The sequence below is a fragment of the Aethalodelphis obliquidens genome, unplaced genomic scaffold (genome assembly GCF_003676395.1).
Source record: "Aethalodelphis obliquidens isolate GAN/ISIS:26980383/991018 unplaced genomic scaffold, ASM367639v1 scaffold30, whole genome shotgun sequence".
NCBI classification, from domain to species: Eukaryota; Metazoa; Chordata; class Mammalia; order Artiodactyla; family Delphinidae; genus Aethalodelphis; species Aethalodelphis obliquidens.
Window position 1 is genome coordinate 6,702,174 of NW_020837974.1, and position 18,803 is coordinate 6,720,976.

Here is an 18,803-nt window from a genome sequence, read left to right on the forward strand (position 1 = left end):
CCCAGTTGGGAATATCGTCCTCACGTCCCAACACGGGCCTTCTCCAGGGCTCTGGACTAGATTACTTGGGATGGGGAGGAAGGAGGCTGCCTGGGTGCACTGGGACATCTAGGAAAAGCAAGTTCTATGGACTTTCTCCCTCCGTCCCATCCCTTTCTCTCCCATGAGTTTATGAGTTTCCTGCCCCCGCTTGGCCAAGCCCAGACAGGACTCCATCATGTCTGGGGAGGGAGAGACGGTGGGAGGTGCCAGCAGCTCCCGTGGCTGCTGGCTGAACTCACCTTCCTTTCCTCTCCTTGCCTCCTAACGACGCTGAAGAAGCCAGAGAAAAATGGGAGGTGTATTCCTTCCCACAAGCCCACAGCCTCAAGCCCATTGGCTCCTGGGCCTGTAGCTACTTGCAAGGCTATTTACTAGTGACCCTCAGGGGCGCCCAGCCTTCCTACCCTCCTCTCACTGAAATTTCCTATTAGGTCCCCAGTAGGAAGAGGAGCATATCTCTAAGGATTTGGAGGGGCTGGTTCTGGACCTTAGACAGGGAGGCACTACTCCAAAACCCTGGGACCCATTAGTCCTCCAGGCTTCCTGGGACAGACCCACCATGGCCTGTTCGGCCCCAGAACAGTTCCTGGCACACAATGGAGATGTGGTGAATAATTGGTGATTGAAAGCCCCAGAATTGAGCCACTGTGTATTAGAATGTTTTGAGGGCCTGACTGGCTTCAGGCTAAGCTCAGAACTGATTCCTGGAGAAGCCACCACATTCATGTATTGAACACCTGCTGTGTAACATGTATGTAACATGTCCTGTGTGAGCTAGACATTCGTTGGATGAATGAAAGCTGCACGACCTTAAACATGACCTTTCTGTCCCTCAGTTTTCCTCTCTAAAACATGGAAGTGATAATACTTCATCATAAAGCCACTGTGAGAATTACAGTACTTAGAACAAGACATAAAAATAGTCACAGTAGGTGTTTAATAAGTGGTGGGTGGTATGACGAGGGCTGTAAATGTTGGGGTGCGGTGCACAGCTAACAGGCTCAGGGTAGCAGAGCTGTAGGGCATCGGGCACGGCAGCCGGGGGCTGCTCCGGACTTCTGGGAAAGGCCACTCAAATTCCCAGCAATGGTGTCCAACTTTGCCAGAGCTGCGGGGGGTGGGGTTGGGGGCCAGGAGGAGAGTTTGCTGACTTTTCTAGTGAACTGGGCGCTTCCGGCAAACCATCCCTGCTGCTCACCGGCTCCCAGCTTTGCTCACGCCTCCTGCTCACACCTAATTTCTCGGTGAGCAAGACCCAGTAGCACAGCCGTCCCTCCCCCGCTCCCAGGGCCTCTGCTGCCCCCTAGGCTCGGGCGCGGCTGCCAGCCCTTGCACCTTCCCCCACCTCCAAGCCCTGTGAATTCTGACGTCCCCGAATTTTATCGTCTCGTGAAATATCCCTGCTTTTCCTTGGGGAGCCACCTCTGCGCCCTCGCGTGGCCCGGCAAGACGGCAGGCTAAGGCGGAGAGGGGACTTGAGGCTCCACGGTCTCCCCTCGTGTTGCCCCCGCCCCCCAATCTCGCACCACATCGCCACGGTCTCCAGCCTCAGCTCCCGCGGCGCCAGGCAGACACCCTCCCGCGCTCTCCGACCGCGACACTGCTGGCCCCCGGCCCGGGCCCTCTGCGCCCGGCGGCCCAGCCTCACCGCCGGGAACCCTGGGAGCTGTAGTTTTCGGCCGCCCTCGGCAGGGGCGGGGCCCACAGAGCCTGATGCGTGTGCGCGTCCGCCAAGTGAGGGACCCTGACCCTCGCCATGGCCGGGCCCAAGAGCGGCAGAGAGGCAGGGCAGTGGACCAGCTGAGGAGGCGGAATTTCCAGCGAGGTCTCGTTCTCCGTAGGGCCCTGGACAAGTCCCGTAACATCAGCAATAGTCTGTCTTGTAGGATTTCCAGCGAGAACCCAGGCTCAGCACCTGGTACCCAGCATGTCCTCAATGAACCGGTGCCTCTGAGACTATCGTTACTGGCCCGGCACAGTTGCCAAAGGCAATTCAGCCCCTAAAAGTGTGTGTGGGGCTGCCCGCCACCCCGACCCCCGTTACTCCCACACATATTTGGGCCAGCGCCCCAGGTGCCCCTCCCTATCCCACCCAAGTTCCCCTCAGTGCCTCGGGCCATCCACAAACACACTCTACCTCTACTCAGAAATTTCCGATATTTATTTCCCAACATTTTGATAATTTTTTACAAATTGAATAAAAGGAATGAAGGAGAGTACGTGGGCCCCCAGGCCAGGCCTTGGGGTCCCGATGAGAGGTGACGGTTTGAAAACTTCTCCTCACCCACAACTCCTGGCCTGCTGCCCTAACCTCTCCTATCAACCTTACCTAAGAGTGAGGTGGGGGCTTTCTGAGGATGTGGGGTTCCCCCCTAGAGGGGACTCTGGGAATCCTGTCTCAAGCCCTGAACTGGGTCAGGTTGGGGACAGATGTGGGCCCGGATGTGGCGCCGTCGCTGCCTCTCCTGCCTGCGGGCCAGCCGCTGCAGTCGTTTCCGAACGGCCCACAGCACCAGGTACACTTCCTGCAGCATCTCAGTCCCTCTCGACTCCAAAGGGGACCCGGTCTTCATTTGGGAGGTGACTGAGGTAGAACTCACAGATGACTGTGAAAGAGAGAAGATGAGCACAGATGAACAGCTTGGTCTAGGGGGAAACCACTGGTGGAACCACCTGCAGATAAACGGCAAAGGCTTGTCTAATTCCACCTGCCCTGTCAAGCCTCAGCTTGGGCAACGCCTCCTCCAGGAAGCCTTCTCGGCCTGTCTCTACTCTGGTGTTCACCCTGTCATACCACATTTTATGCACTATTTGTTCTGCGGACTCATCTGTTTTCAATACCACCATGCAAGCTCCTGGAAGACAGGGACCATGTCCGACCCACCTTTGAGTCCCCACTAGGGTTCCATGGAGAGTGCATTAAAATGAAGGCCAGAATGACACCCCCAACTCTGTCTCCAACCCAAAGCTCTCGCCTGACCTCCAGGCCTGTATATCCCACTGCCTCCTAGGCATCTCCCTGCAGATGTCCCTCTGACACTTCAACTCATCCTGTCCCAACGCCCTAAAGTCGTTACTTTCTCCCCTAAGTCGGCTCTCCTTCCAGTGAATGGCTCCAGCCTGTTTTCATGTCTGTCTCTCCCTCGCTCCTCACCGTCATGCAATCAACCACGTGGGACAACAATTCTACCTCTTAAATATCACTCCAATCCATTAACTTGTTCTACCTGATGCCTCTCTCCCGGCCCAGAATATTTTATTTTATTTTATTTTATTTTTGACCACACCGCGCGGCTTGTGGGATCTCAGTTCCCCGACCAGGGAGTGAACCTGGGCCTCGGCAGTGAGAGCGCCAAGTCTTAACCACTGAACTGCCAAGGAATTCCCCAGGTGAACTTTCAAAAATTATTATTAATGCAGTAATACCTAATTCAAAACCAAAATAAATTGACTTGGTAGTAACCTAGACACTTCCCTTTTTAAATTAAAATTTTGACTGAGATAATTGTAGGTTCACATGCACTTGTGAGAAATAATACTTATACTCTTTACCTATTTTCCCCCTATAGTAAAATCTTTCAAAACTCTAGTAGTATCGTAGAATACTGACATCAATACAATCCACTGATCTGAATTTATTCATATTTCTCCAGTTTTACTTGTATTCGTGTGTGTGTGTGTGTGTGTGTGTGTGTGTGTGTGTGTTGAATTCTTCCCAATTTTACATGATACGTGCAGGTTCATGAATTCAACTACCATAGTCAAGATACAGGAGATTTCCATTGTCGCAAGGATCCCTCATGTTGCCCTTTTATAACCAACCCATCTCCCCCGTCTCTCCCTCCATGCGCAGCCCCTGGCAACCACTAAACCACTAACTGGATCCCCACTTCTCTAATTTGGTTATTTCTGCAATGGTATATAGTACAAATGGAATCATACGATATATAATCTTTTGGGATTGGTTGTTTTCACGCAGCATGATTCCCTTGAGATCCATCCAAGTTGTTGCATATATCAATAGTTTGTTCCTTTTTATGGCTGAGCAGTATCATTCCATGATATATCACAGTTTAACCACTCACCCGTTGAAGGACATTTGGGTTGGTTTGGGCTCTTATGAATAAAGCTGCTATGAATGTTCACGTACAGACTTTTGTGTGAACATAAAATTTCATTTATCTGGGATAAATGTCCAGGAGTACAATCACTAGGCCATATGATAACTGCATGTTTAGTTTTAGAAGAACTGACCACACTGTTTTTCCAGAGTGGCCACACCATTTTACATTCCCACCAGCGTGAATGAGTCATGGGGGATAGGAGGGGGGTGCTGCTGGGGACAAGGGGGACAACGTGCTGACCTTCCAGCTGCACATCTGCCAGCCAGACTGCAGGGCGGAGACCATGAGCGTGGAGACAGATTTGACGGCAGTCCGGGGCAGCTGCAACAGCGATCTCGGCCCATGGCCCGCCTCCACCGCAGCCCCGTCCGTGGTGGTCTTGGCCAACACGCAGGGGTCAGCCGCCTTGGAGGACACATCCATCTTGGAGACCTTAGCCTCCTTGGGGGACTCAACCAACTTGAAAGTCTCAGACACCTTGGAAGTCTTCTCCTTCAACTCATTCTCCTTCAACTCCTTCTCCTTCTCCTTCAACTCCTTCAACTCCAACTCCTTCTCCTTCAACTCATTTTTCTTGGAGTCAGTGCATTCTGCGATGGTTGACTTAGCTTTGTGTTTCCAGAAGACCTAAGAACCGAGACAGGGAGAGGACAGACAGAAGTGAGGGGCAGAGCAAGAGACAACAGTCAGAACGGAAGGCCCAGAGGAGAAGGGGCCTCCTCCCCAGCTGTCCTGTCCCTCACCACCTCCCTCTCCATCTTGTTTGGCCACAGGTGGCCAGGAGAGGAGGGAGGCCAGGTGAGGAAGTGCAGGTTTCTGTGACCTAGAGGTCATTGACCAGCACTTCCCACCCCAGCAGGGCAAGAGGAAGGGGCGATCTCTGAAACTCACCGAGTGACTAATCTTGCGCCAAATCCATCGGAAGAACTTCAGGACCACGGCCATTTCTTCCGATACACAAGCCCCAAGCAGGGGGCAGAACCAGCATTCAGTTCAGTGGGGAGGACAGGCTGCAGGCCAGTGGCCGCCACCTAAGGGGTCTCTGGGGAGCCTCTAGCACAGCAGTGAAGAAAGAAATAGAGAATCCAGGAGGAAAACTCCCCCCGGTGACTCATCCTAGGCCCTTCCTCCCCTCCCTGGGACAGGGAGAGGAGTCAAAGTTGATGAGAACCCAGAGGGAGGGAGAGTTCTAGCCCATTGTGAGAGCCTGCCTGGCCCTGACCCCAACCCCCGAGACCCTTCCAGGATCCCCGGAGCCAATCCCTGCACCCTTGGCCCTCCTTCCCCGGAATCCAAGGAAGGAAAACTAACATTTACTGAGCACCTGGTACTCCTTGGGCATTTCCCATGTCTGATGTCACGTAGCCCTCCCAGTTGCCCTTCAGGGAGGTATTATTGTCAGCACCATTTTACCCAGGAGGAAGCTGCGATTCAGAAAAACCAAAGAAGCTGCCCAAGTCATAAACCTAGGGAGCCACAGGGCGGGGAGTACAAACCAGGTCTGCCTCCAGGATCCCACTCTCAGCAGGTCCCCCCTAGTGGGGCCGGGGTTCTCCTCAAGTGGAGGCTGCCGCTTTCCCCGCTTCCCCACTAGATGGGGTCCGTCTCCCTACCTGCCTCTTCCGCCTGGGCCGGAGCCGAGGCTGTCGGGGAGGGGCCTGCTCACCCACAGGGCCCCATCCTCAGCCAGCTGGGGGTGGAGGCCACGGAGGCCAGCCAGGCCTGGCGAGGGCACCGTGTGCCCGGGGAGCCTGGCCCACACCCAGGGTTGAGACAAGGGGCCCATTCAGGGCCCCCCGCCCCACCCCCAAGCAGCCACCCAGATCCAGCCCGCAGAGGGGACACGCTGGGAAGCCGGGGGTGGATCCTGTACAATCACCAAAGGCTCCATTGTTCTCCTGTCCCCCACCAGCACGTGGGCCGACGCCCCCCACCCGCCCCCCCGCACCTCGCCTCGCCTGCCCCTTCCCAGGACCCAGGCCGCTGGCTCCCTTTTCCTTCCGCATCTCCACTCTGAGCCACATTAAACCTCCGCAGTCTGGACAAGATCTCCAGGGGAGCCCACAGCCTCAAGTTGCTCTCCCACAGGTGGAAACTGTTGGTGCAGGTCCCGCATCTGGACACAAGCAACGAGATGCCAACCTCCAGATTCAAGTTTCTTCGGATTTTTTAATTATAATTATTATTTTAATAACAACCTGAATCCCAGAACTTCCAGATACTATCCGTACTCCCTCCCCTGGGCAGAGGAGAGGGGGGCACTCCAGGGAACAAGGTGGGGATGTCTGCCAGGCAGCCTCCAACACCCCCAAGCCATCTATTGCCGGGGCGGTCCCAGAACACTGACCCCTAGGGAGGGAGGAGGGGGGCTCCATCTAACACCCTGTCCTGATGCCCTCCCTCCTCCATCAAGGTCTAGGGATGCCCCAGCCCAGTCCCTGGGCACTATGGGGAGATCAAGGAAGGGCGGGGGACAGGCCACTTCTGAGCCTTCAACTCCCATCCCCGGGGATCAGGGGGCATTAAAGCTGCATAGGAAGAGGGGGCAGGCAGCTGGCTCAAGGCCTAGCAGCTGTGGCGGCCCCCAAAGGCACATTGTGAAGGAAGGGAGGCTCAGACTGAGGGCCCATTGGGCGCTGGGGGCCCCAGCCGCGGGACCCCCGAGGAAGGCAGCTGGGCCAGCTGCTCAGGGCTGGCCAAGGCACGCAGCAGTCCATTCTCCTGCTCCAGCGCGGCATTCCGCTCGGCCAGGTCCCGAATTTGCTCCTTCAGCACCTCCACCTCCTCCCGGACCGCAAACATGAGGTGGGACTTCACCAAGTCCTGGGGGTCCAGGGACAGGCAAAGCGTCAGGGGTCCCAGGCCACCCCAACCTCATCCCCTGCCCAGTGCCTTGAGGAGCCAGGTGTGGGAGAGCGTCCTGCTCCCAGATGATGGGGGACCACCGGGGAAGAAGTCAAACAGGGAAGGCGCAGGCGGTGGGGTATCGGGATGGGCACGGATGCCGGACAGAGGCAAGGTCAGGGCTCAAAGACAGAGACGGGGGCCAGGAGCAGGCTAGGAAGCAAGGTATGTCAAGGGTTCAGGAGGGGGCGAAGGACCCCAGGGAACCCAGCTGGGAGCAGGCCGAGGAGCAGAAGCCAGTATTCCCTAATAATGAGGACAGCAGGGATGGAGTACTGGGCCGGCCAACAGAGGCAGGGGCCTGGGCATCAGCACACGAGCCGGGACCTGCTGGGACCAAGATGGCTTCTCTTACCATGGCTTGTTCGATCTTGTTGTCAATGCCAACCAGGCTTCCGGAGCCACTGGAGAGACACAGGGAGACGAGAGGTAAGGAGGAGGAACAGGTGCCAAGCCAGGTGTCTGGACACCCCAGCCTGCTGCCTTCCAGGTGCTTCTCAGAGCAGCCTCTGGCCTCCTCCACAAGCCCCATTTGCTGCAGCCTCCCACCCACACCCCTGCCTGTACCTGTGACAGTAGAGAATCAGGGAGAGGAGAGTTTTGTCCATCCCCCGACGGGGTGAGGGCCGCTGCCCGGGCCCCCCCAGGCCCCGGTGCGGTGGGGGTCCAGATGCCCCTCGGATGGGGGATGCTCCCCGAGGGGAACAAGGAGAGGAGACACAGCCCCTCTTCCGGGGAGGCCCCGGAGCCATCCCCACCACTCGGGTCTCATACGAGGACACCAGGGACTTGACTGAGACCCCTGGCTGGGCCATCCCCAAGGGGAAAGGATCCTTGGGCCTCCCCAAAGGGAGAGCGCTGTATCATAAGGACTGCCTGGGGGGCTCAAAGCCCCCCCGGGCAGAGCAGAGTCTGGCTGGTGCCAGGCAGGCAGAAAGGAGACAGCGCCTAGGGGGTGCTGGCCTGAAAGCTATATACCACTCCCCAGGGCAAAGCCTGGTTGCTATTGGCTCCTCAGGGACACGGGGACCCCCTCCCGCCGGCTCCATGGTGGGCGGGAATTCCCAGACACGGTCAGTGCCAGTGTCCCCTTCTCACCCTGGCACCAATCCCAGAGCGGAGGGGAGGGGGGCCGGCTGAGGACAGTCAGCTGGGGGGCCGAGTCGGGGGAGGGGCTGCGGGGCCAGAGGCCTGGGGCAGGGAAGGGTGTGAAGGGTGAGGGACAGCCTGGCCCCAGGAGGCCTCTTCCCACCTCTGACCCCATCCTGCCCCCTCTGGGCGAACACTGGCCTCCCTCAAGGCCTCAGCTGCTCTCAGCCGGGAGGTGAGAAAGGGAGTGAAGGCGATACGGTGGGGGGTGTTTCTGATATGCTTGTGGTCTTCCTTGGATAATGAACAGCTCCCTGAAACAAAGCCCACAGCAGGGATGACCCCTGGGGCCTAGCCAGAGAGTTCCCCTCCTCCCACAGTGAGGGTGAGGAGGAATGGGCAAGTTACCACGGCAACAGAAACAGAGCCTGAAACACGAGTACAGCCTATGGACCTGGGACCCGAGTCTGGTGTTTGGGATCCTGGAGGGAGTGAGGGCATAAGGAGAGGTGAGAAGGTGAGGCTGGAGGTGGGATACTGGGAATAAGTGCAGGCGCTCTGAAGAGTCCTGGGAACGGAAGACAGGGAGGGGAGAGCAGGTCTGGCTGCAGTTTATTAAGTGGCCACCAGAGGTCGACTCAGGCCTGGCTCAAGAGTCCCCAAGCCCAGGCTTTGGGTCCCAGAACCTGCACCGTCCTTTGCACCCTGTCCTTTCCTCCAAAGCTCCCTCTCCCCACCACTCAGGCCCCAGGTTCCTGCCTCACCCTGCGGCTCACCACCCACACCTGTCCAGCTTCTGCCTCAGCTGCCTCGGCCCCGGGGCCAGCCCTCCACCTATGCCTCCCAGTACCGCAGGATCACCAGTCCTGACCTCCAGCCCCCAGTTTTGCCCCTCTCAGGGAAGGTGGCCCCAACATGCCGCCTCCCTCACCCTTGCGCTCCCTTGTCCAGCCCTCTCTCCTGGTTGTCAGTTCCAACTTGCTTTCCTGTGGGGGGAATTAGCGCTCAATCCAAGGTGACCCCTGGATGAGGCCCTGCAGCCAGGAAGGGAGCACGAGGGCACTGGGAATTTTCCATTTCCCATCCAAGCTCTGGGTGCAGAAGGCGCTGACAGGTGGAGTAACGAAGAGGGTGACCAGGCCTGAGAGAGCAGGACAGGATGGGGTGGGGGACGGAGACCTGGGACTCCTGGGGTTGGGGGGAGGAAACAAGTTTGAGAGCAGAGCGAGGCCAGCCAGCTGCAGCGTCAAAGCAGTTTTCAAGCTATTTCAAACCGAGACACCTGGGTGGAGACTGGGCCACCACAGAACTCTCCCCCCAGCCACCGGTACACAGACACACAGAGACCAAAGAGGGGCAGATTCACAGGAATAGGAACACTGGCCTTGCTTGGCGAACACGCAGTAAAGATGCCAAGTAAGTTGTTCCTTCTTGCCAGAAATAAAGGAATAATACAACAGTAAACATTTGTCGGCTGACAGATGATTATCTCCTGTTTGACTAGCACTGGAGAGTTTCTGACTGCACTTTCCACTGGCACATTCTAACATTAACGCTTCAAGGGACCAGGACTCTGGCAACCCAAGCCCTCCCTTTGAGAACCCCTGAGAGAAGGTCTGCCTGGCGCTGTGCTGGGATCTCTGAGCAGGGTCAGGAGTGGGAAGTTTGGGGTTGACTGGACGGATCAGCCTTCACCACAAGCCCCCAAAGCAACTTTGTATGAGTCAGAATAAAATTTTCAAGACTTATTGCCATCTTCTCGAAAACTGTCATGACTTCAAGTGTCAACAGTGACTTCAAATGTGAGTGGCGCCCCCTGGAGTTGTGCAGAGCACGACATGCACACCTGGGGACTCTGGCCCTGCAGGACTCTTAGGTCCTGGGGCAAGGACAGCTGTAGAGGCTGGTCTTCCTTTTTGAAGGTCAAATGAAACAGCTTCAAAATGAGGATCAGATGAAGAAACAGGACATCTGGGAGAGGTGGGGAGGTTCTGATGCCAGGGACAAGGGCCAGCCCTGCTCCCTCACCGTGTTTTGATGAGCCCCCAGGAGCCTGGCTGCCCCGTCTACACTCCCTCCTGGATCTGGGAGGGGGGGTTGGCGGGGGATGGCTCTTTGCCCAGATTGGGAGAGCTGTCCCTGCCTCTGTCCTGGAGAGAAAGGGCATCGCAGAGATGTTTGCTTCCTCCTCTTCTCTTGGGACACAGGCATTCCAGGAGGAGAGGGGAGAGAAAGTGGCTTTGGGGTCCGACCCAGGCTCCAACAGCAGTCCTGCCACTTACTAGCTGGTGACAGTGGGCAAGTTTCTAAAAACCCTCCTCCTCTCTGTTTCTTCATGTGGATAGTGGGGATCCTGGGGTTGCTCTTAAGAATTATGTGACATAAGAGGTAGCACCTGACCCCAAGGAAGCACTGGATAAACATACCTTTTCTTTCCTGAGTTCCTGGAATTCATTCCCCGTAATGCCTGGATCCCCCATGCTGGCCATCTACCCACCTATGCAACCATCCCCTCATGCATCCATCCATCCACTTATTCAAGTACCTCCCAACTGCCAGGCCCTGTTGGGGGCATGAATTCACCATGTACCCTCTGTTCTCCCATCCCCAGATTTAGGATTGGTCAGGCATCCCCAACTCCCCATCTGGGATCCAGGCACTTAATACCCCAGTCCACTTTCCCTCTCAAAAGGGAGGTCCCATGCCACTCAGACCCTGTTCTGCCAGCTCCCGGCACACCAGAGAGGTGAGCTGGGGGCTACACGCCCCATTCCAGGGGGCCAAGGAGGTGGCCCAGCCCAAACACGCTGACCCAGCAGGGTGGAGCACGAGGGGTTGGGCCTGAGCCCCAGAGGCTTGGAGCTCAGCAGAGTAAAGTGGAGGCTGGGAGGCAGACCGGTCAGACTGGGGTGTTTGAGGGGGTGGGACAGAGGGAGGAGGGGAGGGAGGGGACAAGCCAAAAGAATAGATTTCAGGAGGCTTTTAGAGGCAGAACTCTCTAAGAGAAAGCTGGAAGCTGGCCTCTCAAATCAACAGGGGTGGGGGAGGGACAGGGAGCCCTCCGTGCCAGGGAACCTCCCAAGTGGGAGGGGAGCGGGTGGGAAGCGCTGAGAATAGCAGCGATGGGGGCAGGTGACTCTCCCGGGCCTGGCCGACCTCACACCTCACACATTCCTTAGAGCAGGGAGCTCAGATGCGGCTCCCTGCCCAGCCCTGCTCTGTCCCTCATTCTCCAAGTACCTTCACCAGGCCCCTTGCCCTCCATCCCACCGGCCCCTATCCCCCTTTCTCTTTTCTCTCTGCCCCGCCCCCCAAGGCCTCAGTCCCTGACTGGAGAAGGGGGGGTGGGGGGCGGGGTCGCCACGTGACTGGAAGGCAGGAAGGAGAAACTCCGCTGAAATAAGTCCCCCACTTCCCACTAAGCCCCGCCCCCTAGTGCCTTCCAAACAGGAAGTCCCTCCCCCAGGCTTCGAACCGGAAGTCCCACTCCTCCCTCCAAAATAAAAGTGGCAACTCCCTGGTCCCTCTCCTGGGTTCGTATCAGTCCACAGCCAGAAGGGAGCAGCTAGGCCATCTGACTCGCGATTTTGTTCCTCCCCTTTCAGCTTGCTGACTTTGCTACGTTGAAACCTGGCCCTCAAAACAGGAAGTTCTGCCCACTGTGCCATGAACAGGACATTCTCCCCTGAAGGGCGAACCCCAGGAGATCCTGCTCTCCTGTGCCTTCCCTGTGACCGACAGCCAGCCTCTCCACGGCTTTGGCTTGGCCTTGGCCTCCGGGGAGTGCTTAGCCCCCATGGTGATCCTAGCACAGAGAACCGAACCTTAGGGACATCCTTTCTTGGTCCCAGAGGTCCCAGGATCCTAAAGTAGTCTGCATGGACCCTGCAGGAGTCCCATTCCCCTCGGTAGGGAGAGGGAGAACTGGGAGGAGACCGACTCCCTAGTCTGGTCTCCTGAACACTTGCCAGGAAATCCTTCGGGTTGGCCAGATGATCACTAAATCTGCAAGAGCTCTGGGATTTGACAACAATGACTCCCTTCAAACTCTAGAAAAGGCGACCATTTGACAGCCCTAAGCCAGGGAGTCCCACCCAGCTCTCTCCACAGGGAGGGAGTAGGTCTCAAATCAGCTTTGCCCAATGTGTTACGCCCAGGCCAGGCTTCTCAGTTTAAGGGGTCCTCCCCAAGTTCAAGTAGAGGGAAGGACACCTACCAGGCAGTTTCACTCAGCTTTCCCAGGTGCTGGGTGGGGAACCGGAGCCCACCTACCTATCGTCATCACTGTCCAGGTGGCCACTGATGGCCAGCATGGAGCGGGCGAAGCTGAGGCTCTGGGCAGCCGCTGTTCCAAAGGGGTCTGGAGACTTGTGAACCAGACTGGCATCGGGGAAGAAGTAGAGGGCTGGGGAGCTGGGGCGAGAGTCGAGTGGGGGCACCTGGAGACAGACAGGTGGGAACTGTCACATTGAGTGAGAGAAAGGATCCAGCCACCTTACAACTTGCCTAGTAGTGTTCCTCCCTCCCCAGCTCTCCCCACACACCCCCATCTTCTGAAGACAAGGGACCCAGGCGTCCTGCCCCCGCAGCCCCTCTTACCCCCGGATCTGGGGGGAGGTACTAGAGACAAGGGAAACAGCACCCATCCTGAGGACTGGGTGAGTGGCTTCGAAAAAGTGGCTCATGGGGTATCGGAGAGGGGCTCTGGTCTGCACTCCAGTACCCTTCCACCACCTGAACTAGGACCCCTAATCAGAGGCCAGTCAGAGACTGTGCCTTCTGTTACCTGACTTCTTAAGGTGACTCAAATGTCACTTCCTCAGAGAGGCATTTCTCCATCCTGTGACTTGTGAATTCCACTGAACTGTTCTATTTTTTTTATAGCCCCTACTATCTGAAATTGAAGTATTTTTGCCTCCCTGCTGCTGGAAGGTAAGCTCCAGAGGGCAGAGCTTGTAGTTTGTTCAACAGCCATTTGTAGAATGAATCCTCAGAAACTGGTCCTCCCCCTCCTCCCCCCTCCACCCCCTCTACCCATTCTAGCCTCTCCTCTCAAACTTCTAGGGACTCAGGTGAAGTTCTGCTCCTGAGCTTGGCTCTTGGGGGTTGGGGACCAGAGCGGTTACAGAGATGGAGAGAGGCGGAGCCTGGGTGTGGACCCACACAGCCCAACAGGCGCTGGGGTGGCTGCAAAAGGGCGGGGGCCACAGGAACAAGACGCCTCTGTGAGGCCCCAGGAGGCCCCAGCTTCTCGGAAAAAGCCAAGAACAGAGAGTCCAGGGTGGTTGGCGGGACAGAACAGAGGAAGGGGGCCCAGGTGGTGCCCCCCGCCCTCCTCCAGGCCCCTGTTAGAGGCAACCCGGGGAGAAGAGGCATGGGGGAGTGTAGGAGGAAGACAAACTTTGGGGCAGGGAAACAGCGGCACAGAGGCAGGGGCATAAGAAGGAATCAGGACGTGGGGGAAGGAAAGGGAACTGGGGGCACAGAGGGGAGAGGGGCAGGGTCTGTGGGCCCAAGGGAAGCTCAGGCAGGGCTTAAGGATAGAGAGAGCTGAGGCTGGGGGCAAAGGGAGCTTGCTTTGGAAGAGTGTGTGCACAGGGACCAGTAAAGAAAACGCATCTTCTCCCCTGGGGTAGGAACTGAATGAAAGAACTCAAGAAAAGTGGGGGGTGGCATGAGAGACGTGAGTTTGAGGCCAGGAGCGGGTGGGGGGAGCCGGTCCTGAAAAGGCCCAGACACACAGTCTCAGGTTATTTTTATACTGTGGTTTGTGCCCAAGGCCAAGAAGGGGAAAAGTTCTCATCCTCACACTACCTGCCTTTCCTCCTGCATCCAACGTGTTATTTTCTCCTTCAGGACAGACACATGCAACACCCCTTGCTGCCCACCCCCCACCCCAAGGACCCAGGCATCCTGCCCCCCAGCCCGGACTTGTTCGTCTTTTGGAGGCAGGAAGCAGAATGAGCAAAGGATTTAACTCTTTCTCGGCTGCTCCCCACCTCTCTCCCACCGCATGGTGGCCACCCCCAGTGATTGATCCTGGAGAGACCCAGACGCAGGGAACTGAGACTGACAACTGGGAGTAGAAAAGACGAACCAGCCAACGTCCCGTCCTTGTAATGGGTTCCCTCACCCCCACCCAATTCTTCAATGTCTTGGGGAAGTTTGTTTTGGGACAAAGCTGGAGGTGGGGCTGGGTGGTGAGTGGAAAGAAGACCCCCCCACACACACCCAACTGGAGATGGAACTGCAAAGGAGAAATTTACAGAAATTTACAGTGGAATGCCTACTTTTTGCCCTTCCCTCCCAACCCCAGCAGGCCCAACTACCCCAGCCCTGCCTGGGGCCTCCACCCTCAGTGCGTGAAGAAGTGAGACCAAGACAGAAGGTGAAGGCCAAAGTGAGGAAGTCACATCTCCATGATGGAGAGACAGGACTGGGCTACTTGGAGCTGGAGACTCGGGCCAAAGGCAACAAATGAAAGACCAAAGAGAAAGAAAGTGCAGAACATGGGGAAGGCGGAGCCTAAGAGAGAAAACAAGGGCCAAGTGAGAGAGCAGGAAGAAAAAAGACGGGGCTGTCTGATGTGACGGACAGGTGACAATGGAGCGGGGAGAGGTCAGTATGGAAGCAGAGGCCAAGGTCGAAATCGACAAGCACCACCCCTCAGGTGTCTCCCCCAACCCTGAACCCAGCTCTTACCTGCCCCATCTCCTCTGGAGCAACCAACTCCATCCTCAGCCGCAGAGCTCCATCCTTCGTACGCGACAGTGGAGGGGTCCCTGCTGTTGAGCCCCCTGCCTCCACTTCTACCCTCAAAGAGGGCAGGGGCGTGGCAGCCCGGGAAGTGCCCGCGCTATCCCCCGTCCCGGCCTCTGGGGGGCGCTGCTGGGGCGCGGAGGCTGACAGGGGGGTTGTCTCCAACTTGGCCTTGCCGGGCACTGCCAGCTGGCCCAGCCCCCCGGTGAAGGAGCGGGCCTGAGGTCCAGGGGAGGTGGGGGGCGGGCGGAGCCAGGAGGTGGGGCCCTGAGACAGGCCTGGCTGTGGGGTAGGGGTGGCCAGGCCTAAGCTGGCCAGCTCCAACCTGGAATCCAAAGACCTGCCCCCATTGCCCCCTGAGGCCCCTCGAATCCCTTCCAGGAGCCGGCCAAAGCTAGGGGGCTCCAGGTCTCTCTCGTAAACATCCACACATGTCCAACGGCCTCGGCGATAAGGCTCTCCCAGGCCTTGGGGCAGCTTCACCACCCGGAAACGGGAGGCGGGGGCCCCAGGCGGTGGGGAGCCATTCCGGGGGGTGCCCTTGCCCCCTGGCTCGGGGTTGGGCTCCTCGTTGGGCACGCGGGGCGGGGGCCCAGTGGGAGCCGGCAGGGCAGGGGGATCTGGACCCCCTGGGCTCCCCGGACCCTCGTAGTCCGTGGTGACGCTGGTGATTTGGAAACTACTCTTCTTCTTGCCCCCACTCATGGTCCCTGGGGCTCAGGACTGGGCCAAGGTGGGCAGGGGGGCGGTGGTGGCTCTTCGAGGGGCTCAGGCACCCCTGGAACAAGGGGGCCACATGGTGGGGACATCAGAGCCCCTGGGGATGTCTGGGTCCGACATGGCAGGAGGGCCTTACGGGAACTGGGGGTGCCTGGTTGGTGAAGGGAGAACAGGGTAGGGGAGGTGGCGGGAGCTGGGGGGGCAGGGGCAGGTTTTTCCTGCTGCTGTCGCTGCCACCGCCGAACTCCAGAGCTGAGTTTGCAAACTGTAGAGAGAGAGAGAGAGAGAGACAGAGAGAGAATGTGTGAGAAAGCAGTGGGCAGGCCACCTCCGGGGCTTCCTCTCTGGGGAGCGGAATGGGGGGAGGAAGGGGAAACCGCCAGAGACAAAGAGACAGAAATGACAGAGACCAGAGCAGAGGGGACAGATCCGGGCGGGCGCAGAGAGCAGGAAGAGGCGGCCCAGACCCAAAGTTGGGCATTTCTCGCTGGGATTCAAACTCACGGGACCCAAGTCGTCCCAAGAGCAAGGGCTCCAAGGCCTGGGTGAACAGGAGTGAAGCCGCTCCTCAGCCCGGCCAGGCCGCCGGGAGGCCTGTGCTGGGCCACCGAGGCCCCCTGCACCGCAGCTCCCCCATCCCTGAGGCAGGCCCTGCCCCGCCGCCCCGCCGCCCCGCCCAACCCAGAGCCCTACCTCTCGGCCGCGGCCACCGAGCTGGGCCGGGGGTCCCGGCCGCCTAAGATGTTGGGTTGTCCCTTCCCCGGGGCCTCGTGGCCCCAGCAGCTCGGGGGCGCAGGCGGCAATTAGAGGCTGGCCGGTCCTCTTCGGGGGCCGCACCTCGCCCCGAAAGGCATCTCCGCGGAAAGTTTGCTGTCCAGAAAAGAAGGAACCCCCGCCTCCTTGGCGGAGCCCAGGCGCGGCCTCCGAAGCCCCAAGGGTCTGCGGACCGATGCGGGAGGGGGCGCCTTAGCCCCCGACCCTGCAGGTGCAGCCGCCTCGGTGGTCGTCGCGGCGAGTGGCTCTCCCAAGTCTCCTTCCGCGTGGCACCGCTGGGTCTCCCTCCGCTCCTCTCGGTCTTTCTCTTTCGGGGCTGTTGACAACCCCCACGCCAGGAAGTCCTGCCTCCTCGGGCCTGCTGACTGCTCCTCTCCTCCTCCTCCTCCTCTTTCCCCTCTTCCTCCCCTTCCTCCGCCCTTTCTCGCTCCTGGGGCTCCCAGCCAGCTGGCCCGGGGCCAGGTCTGCCCCGGCCACTGCTGGTGCAGTTGCCGCTGCCGCTGCTGTTCCAGGGGCCCGGAACAGGATGCCTTAACCCCACACCTGCTGGGCCCCAGCCCAGCTCTTCCTCGGAGGGAGGGGCCGCGGAGGGCGGAGAGAAAGGGGAGGAGTTTGCGGGGAGGCCCGGGATTCCCTTACTTGTAGGAACTTGCTGCCATTGGCCTACGGACGCACGGAAGAGTGGGGAGGAACTTACCAGGATCCTGCTGGGTGCCTGCTACTCCGTAAGCGCCCAGTAAATTGTTCTGGTGCTGCTGCAGCTGTTATTGTCATATCGTCGCTGGTTTTCACAGCAACCGTACGAGGAAGATACTGTTTTTCTCCCCGGTCCTTATTTTTTCAAGCGGATCCTTATGACAATTTTCAAACATGCCCCAAACTAGAGAGAATGGTAAAATGAACCCCTAGGGACCCAGCAGGGGGTTTCAACAGTTGTCAACTCACAATTGAAACTCAATCTTGTTTCAATATCTTTTGTTGTAGTGTGCTGGAGTATTTGAATCAAACCCCAAACATCGTACTGTTCCTCTTGTTAGATGTGGAAATTGAGACCCAGGACGTTCAGAAAGGCTATCAGTGGTAGAGCAGGGACATTTCTCACACTCAGGTGTGTCCTTGTCTGGCTCCCTAGATCGGGATAGAGAAATGACAGAGACACATTCAGGAAGGTGCTGACTTGCATTTTCTCTCCAACCGCGGGTCACACACAGGCACCCGTACAGATGTGCCTGCCGAAGGAGGAACCTGGCTGGCCACAAGCCTGAACCCTTCCCCACACACCCACCTCTCACTCTTCCCACCTCTCCATCCCATCCCCTGCTCACTGTGGAGAATCCACACACACTCATAAAGGGCCTACTATGTGCTTGGCATGAAAGAATAAACCTCCAACTTCCATTTTCTCTTTTTTGCGCCCCCCAACATTCTGAAAAGAATTATTTTAGCAAAAGCAGCGTCTAACGACCGTATCTGCCTTCACTCCCAGGTTCAGAAGGAAATGGATTCTAATTAATTTGGGTCATATGGAACTCTTTTCAAGCATATTAAAATTCTTCATATTTGTCCACTCTACATAATTATCTCATGGATTCTCAAAACAGCCCTGGGCAGAAATGGGGTGGGTTTTGAGCTCCAGTGGCTCTGCTAAGGACACTGAGGCTTGGGTTACTTGCCCAAGGCCTCAGAGCCAGCATTTGATGGCATTGAGACTGGCTCTGGGCTGTCTGACACACCCTTCCTTCCTCAGCTTTAGCTCTTGGAAATTTTTAACCACCCTTTAGGATTAGACAAAAACAAAATAATGCAAACCCCCTTGCCCCCAGTTTATCTTTATCTCGTTAAAATGCATCTGCCTGTCTCTCTCCCTTCAAATGGTAACAATGACTACCGGAGCTCGATCCTGAGGCCTCCCAAGTGGTGAGGTGCAGGAAGCAGCCTCCCACGCAACGGCCCCACCCCCACCCCCAGACCCTCTCCCCTCTGGCAATATTCAGAACACAGCCCCGCTGCTCCGCCCCCAGATCCTCCTTCCCTCTGCGATAGCTCGCTACAAAGTATTCAACCTTATCTTTGCATCCTCCTCTTCCCACCAACTCAGACAATCAACATCACCTTGGACTCCTCCGTGTCTACAGTCCCAGGGACATTGTTGGTCTCTGTGGAAATGTTTGTTGAATGAATAAATAAGAGTTTATTCACACTAAGGTGTAAATGTGAAAGGATAGTTATGTATTTTAATGTGTTAACTCTCCCAGGGGCATTTGTAATAGCCTTTTAATATATGGGGCCATTTACGACTTATTCTTTATATTCATTACTTTGCGGAGTCAAAGGTTACTGGGAGGATGACTTGGACCGCGGGGGCGGACGGGCAAAAGATTTTGAGCCCTG

The 18,803-nt window shown here is 57.4% G+C and overlaps 2 protein-coding genes across 3 annotated transcripts; both read right to left on the reverse strand.

The window, feature by feature from the left end:
- Window positions 1–2,182: 2,182 nt before the first annotated feature.
- Window positions 2,183–6,080, reverse strand: SPACDR (sperm acrosome developmental regulator). Its single transcript, XM_027125966.1, has 3 exons — window positions 5,058–6,080; window positions 4,407–4,793; window positions 2,183–2,648 (listed from the first exon to the last, which is right to left on the reverse strand). Exons 1-3 carry the CDS (start codon window positions 5,109–5,111, stop codon window positions 2,415–2,417), a joined length of 675 nt encoding a protein of 224 aa, XP_026981767.1. The 5' UTR covers window positions 5,112–6,080; the 3' UTR covers window positions 2,183–2,414.
- Window positions 6,081–6,309: 229 nt separating this feature from the next.
- TSC22D4 (TSC22 domain family member 4) lies at window positions 6,310–16,972 on the reverse strand. Of its 2 annotated transcripts, none has more exons than XM_027125963.1 (5): window positions 16,332–16,972; window positions 14,862–15,903; window positions 12,432–12,598; window positions 7,426–7,474; window positions 6,310–6,989 (listed from the first exon to the last, which is right to left on the reverse strand). In XM_027125963.1, the coding sequence occupies exons 2-5, from the start codon at window positions 15,621–15,623 to the stop codon at window positions 6,780–6,782; spliced, it is 1,188 nt and encodes a 395-aa protein (XP_026981764.1). In that variant the 5' UTR covers window positions 15,624–15,903; window positions 16,332–16,972; the 3' UTR covers window positions 6,310–6,779. The 2 variants fall into 2 exon arrangements, with proteins under 2 accessions (XP_026981764.1, XP_026981766.1); XM_027125965.1 differs by lacking the exon at window positions 16,332–16,972 and adding an exon at window positions 16,143–16,256.
- Window positions 16,973–18,803: the final 1,831 nt, after the last annotated feature.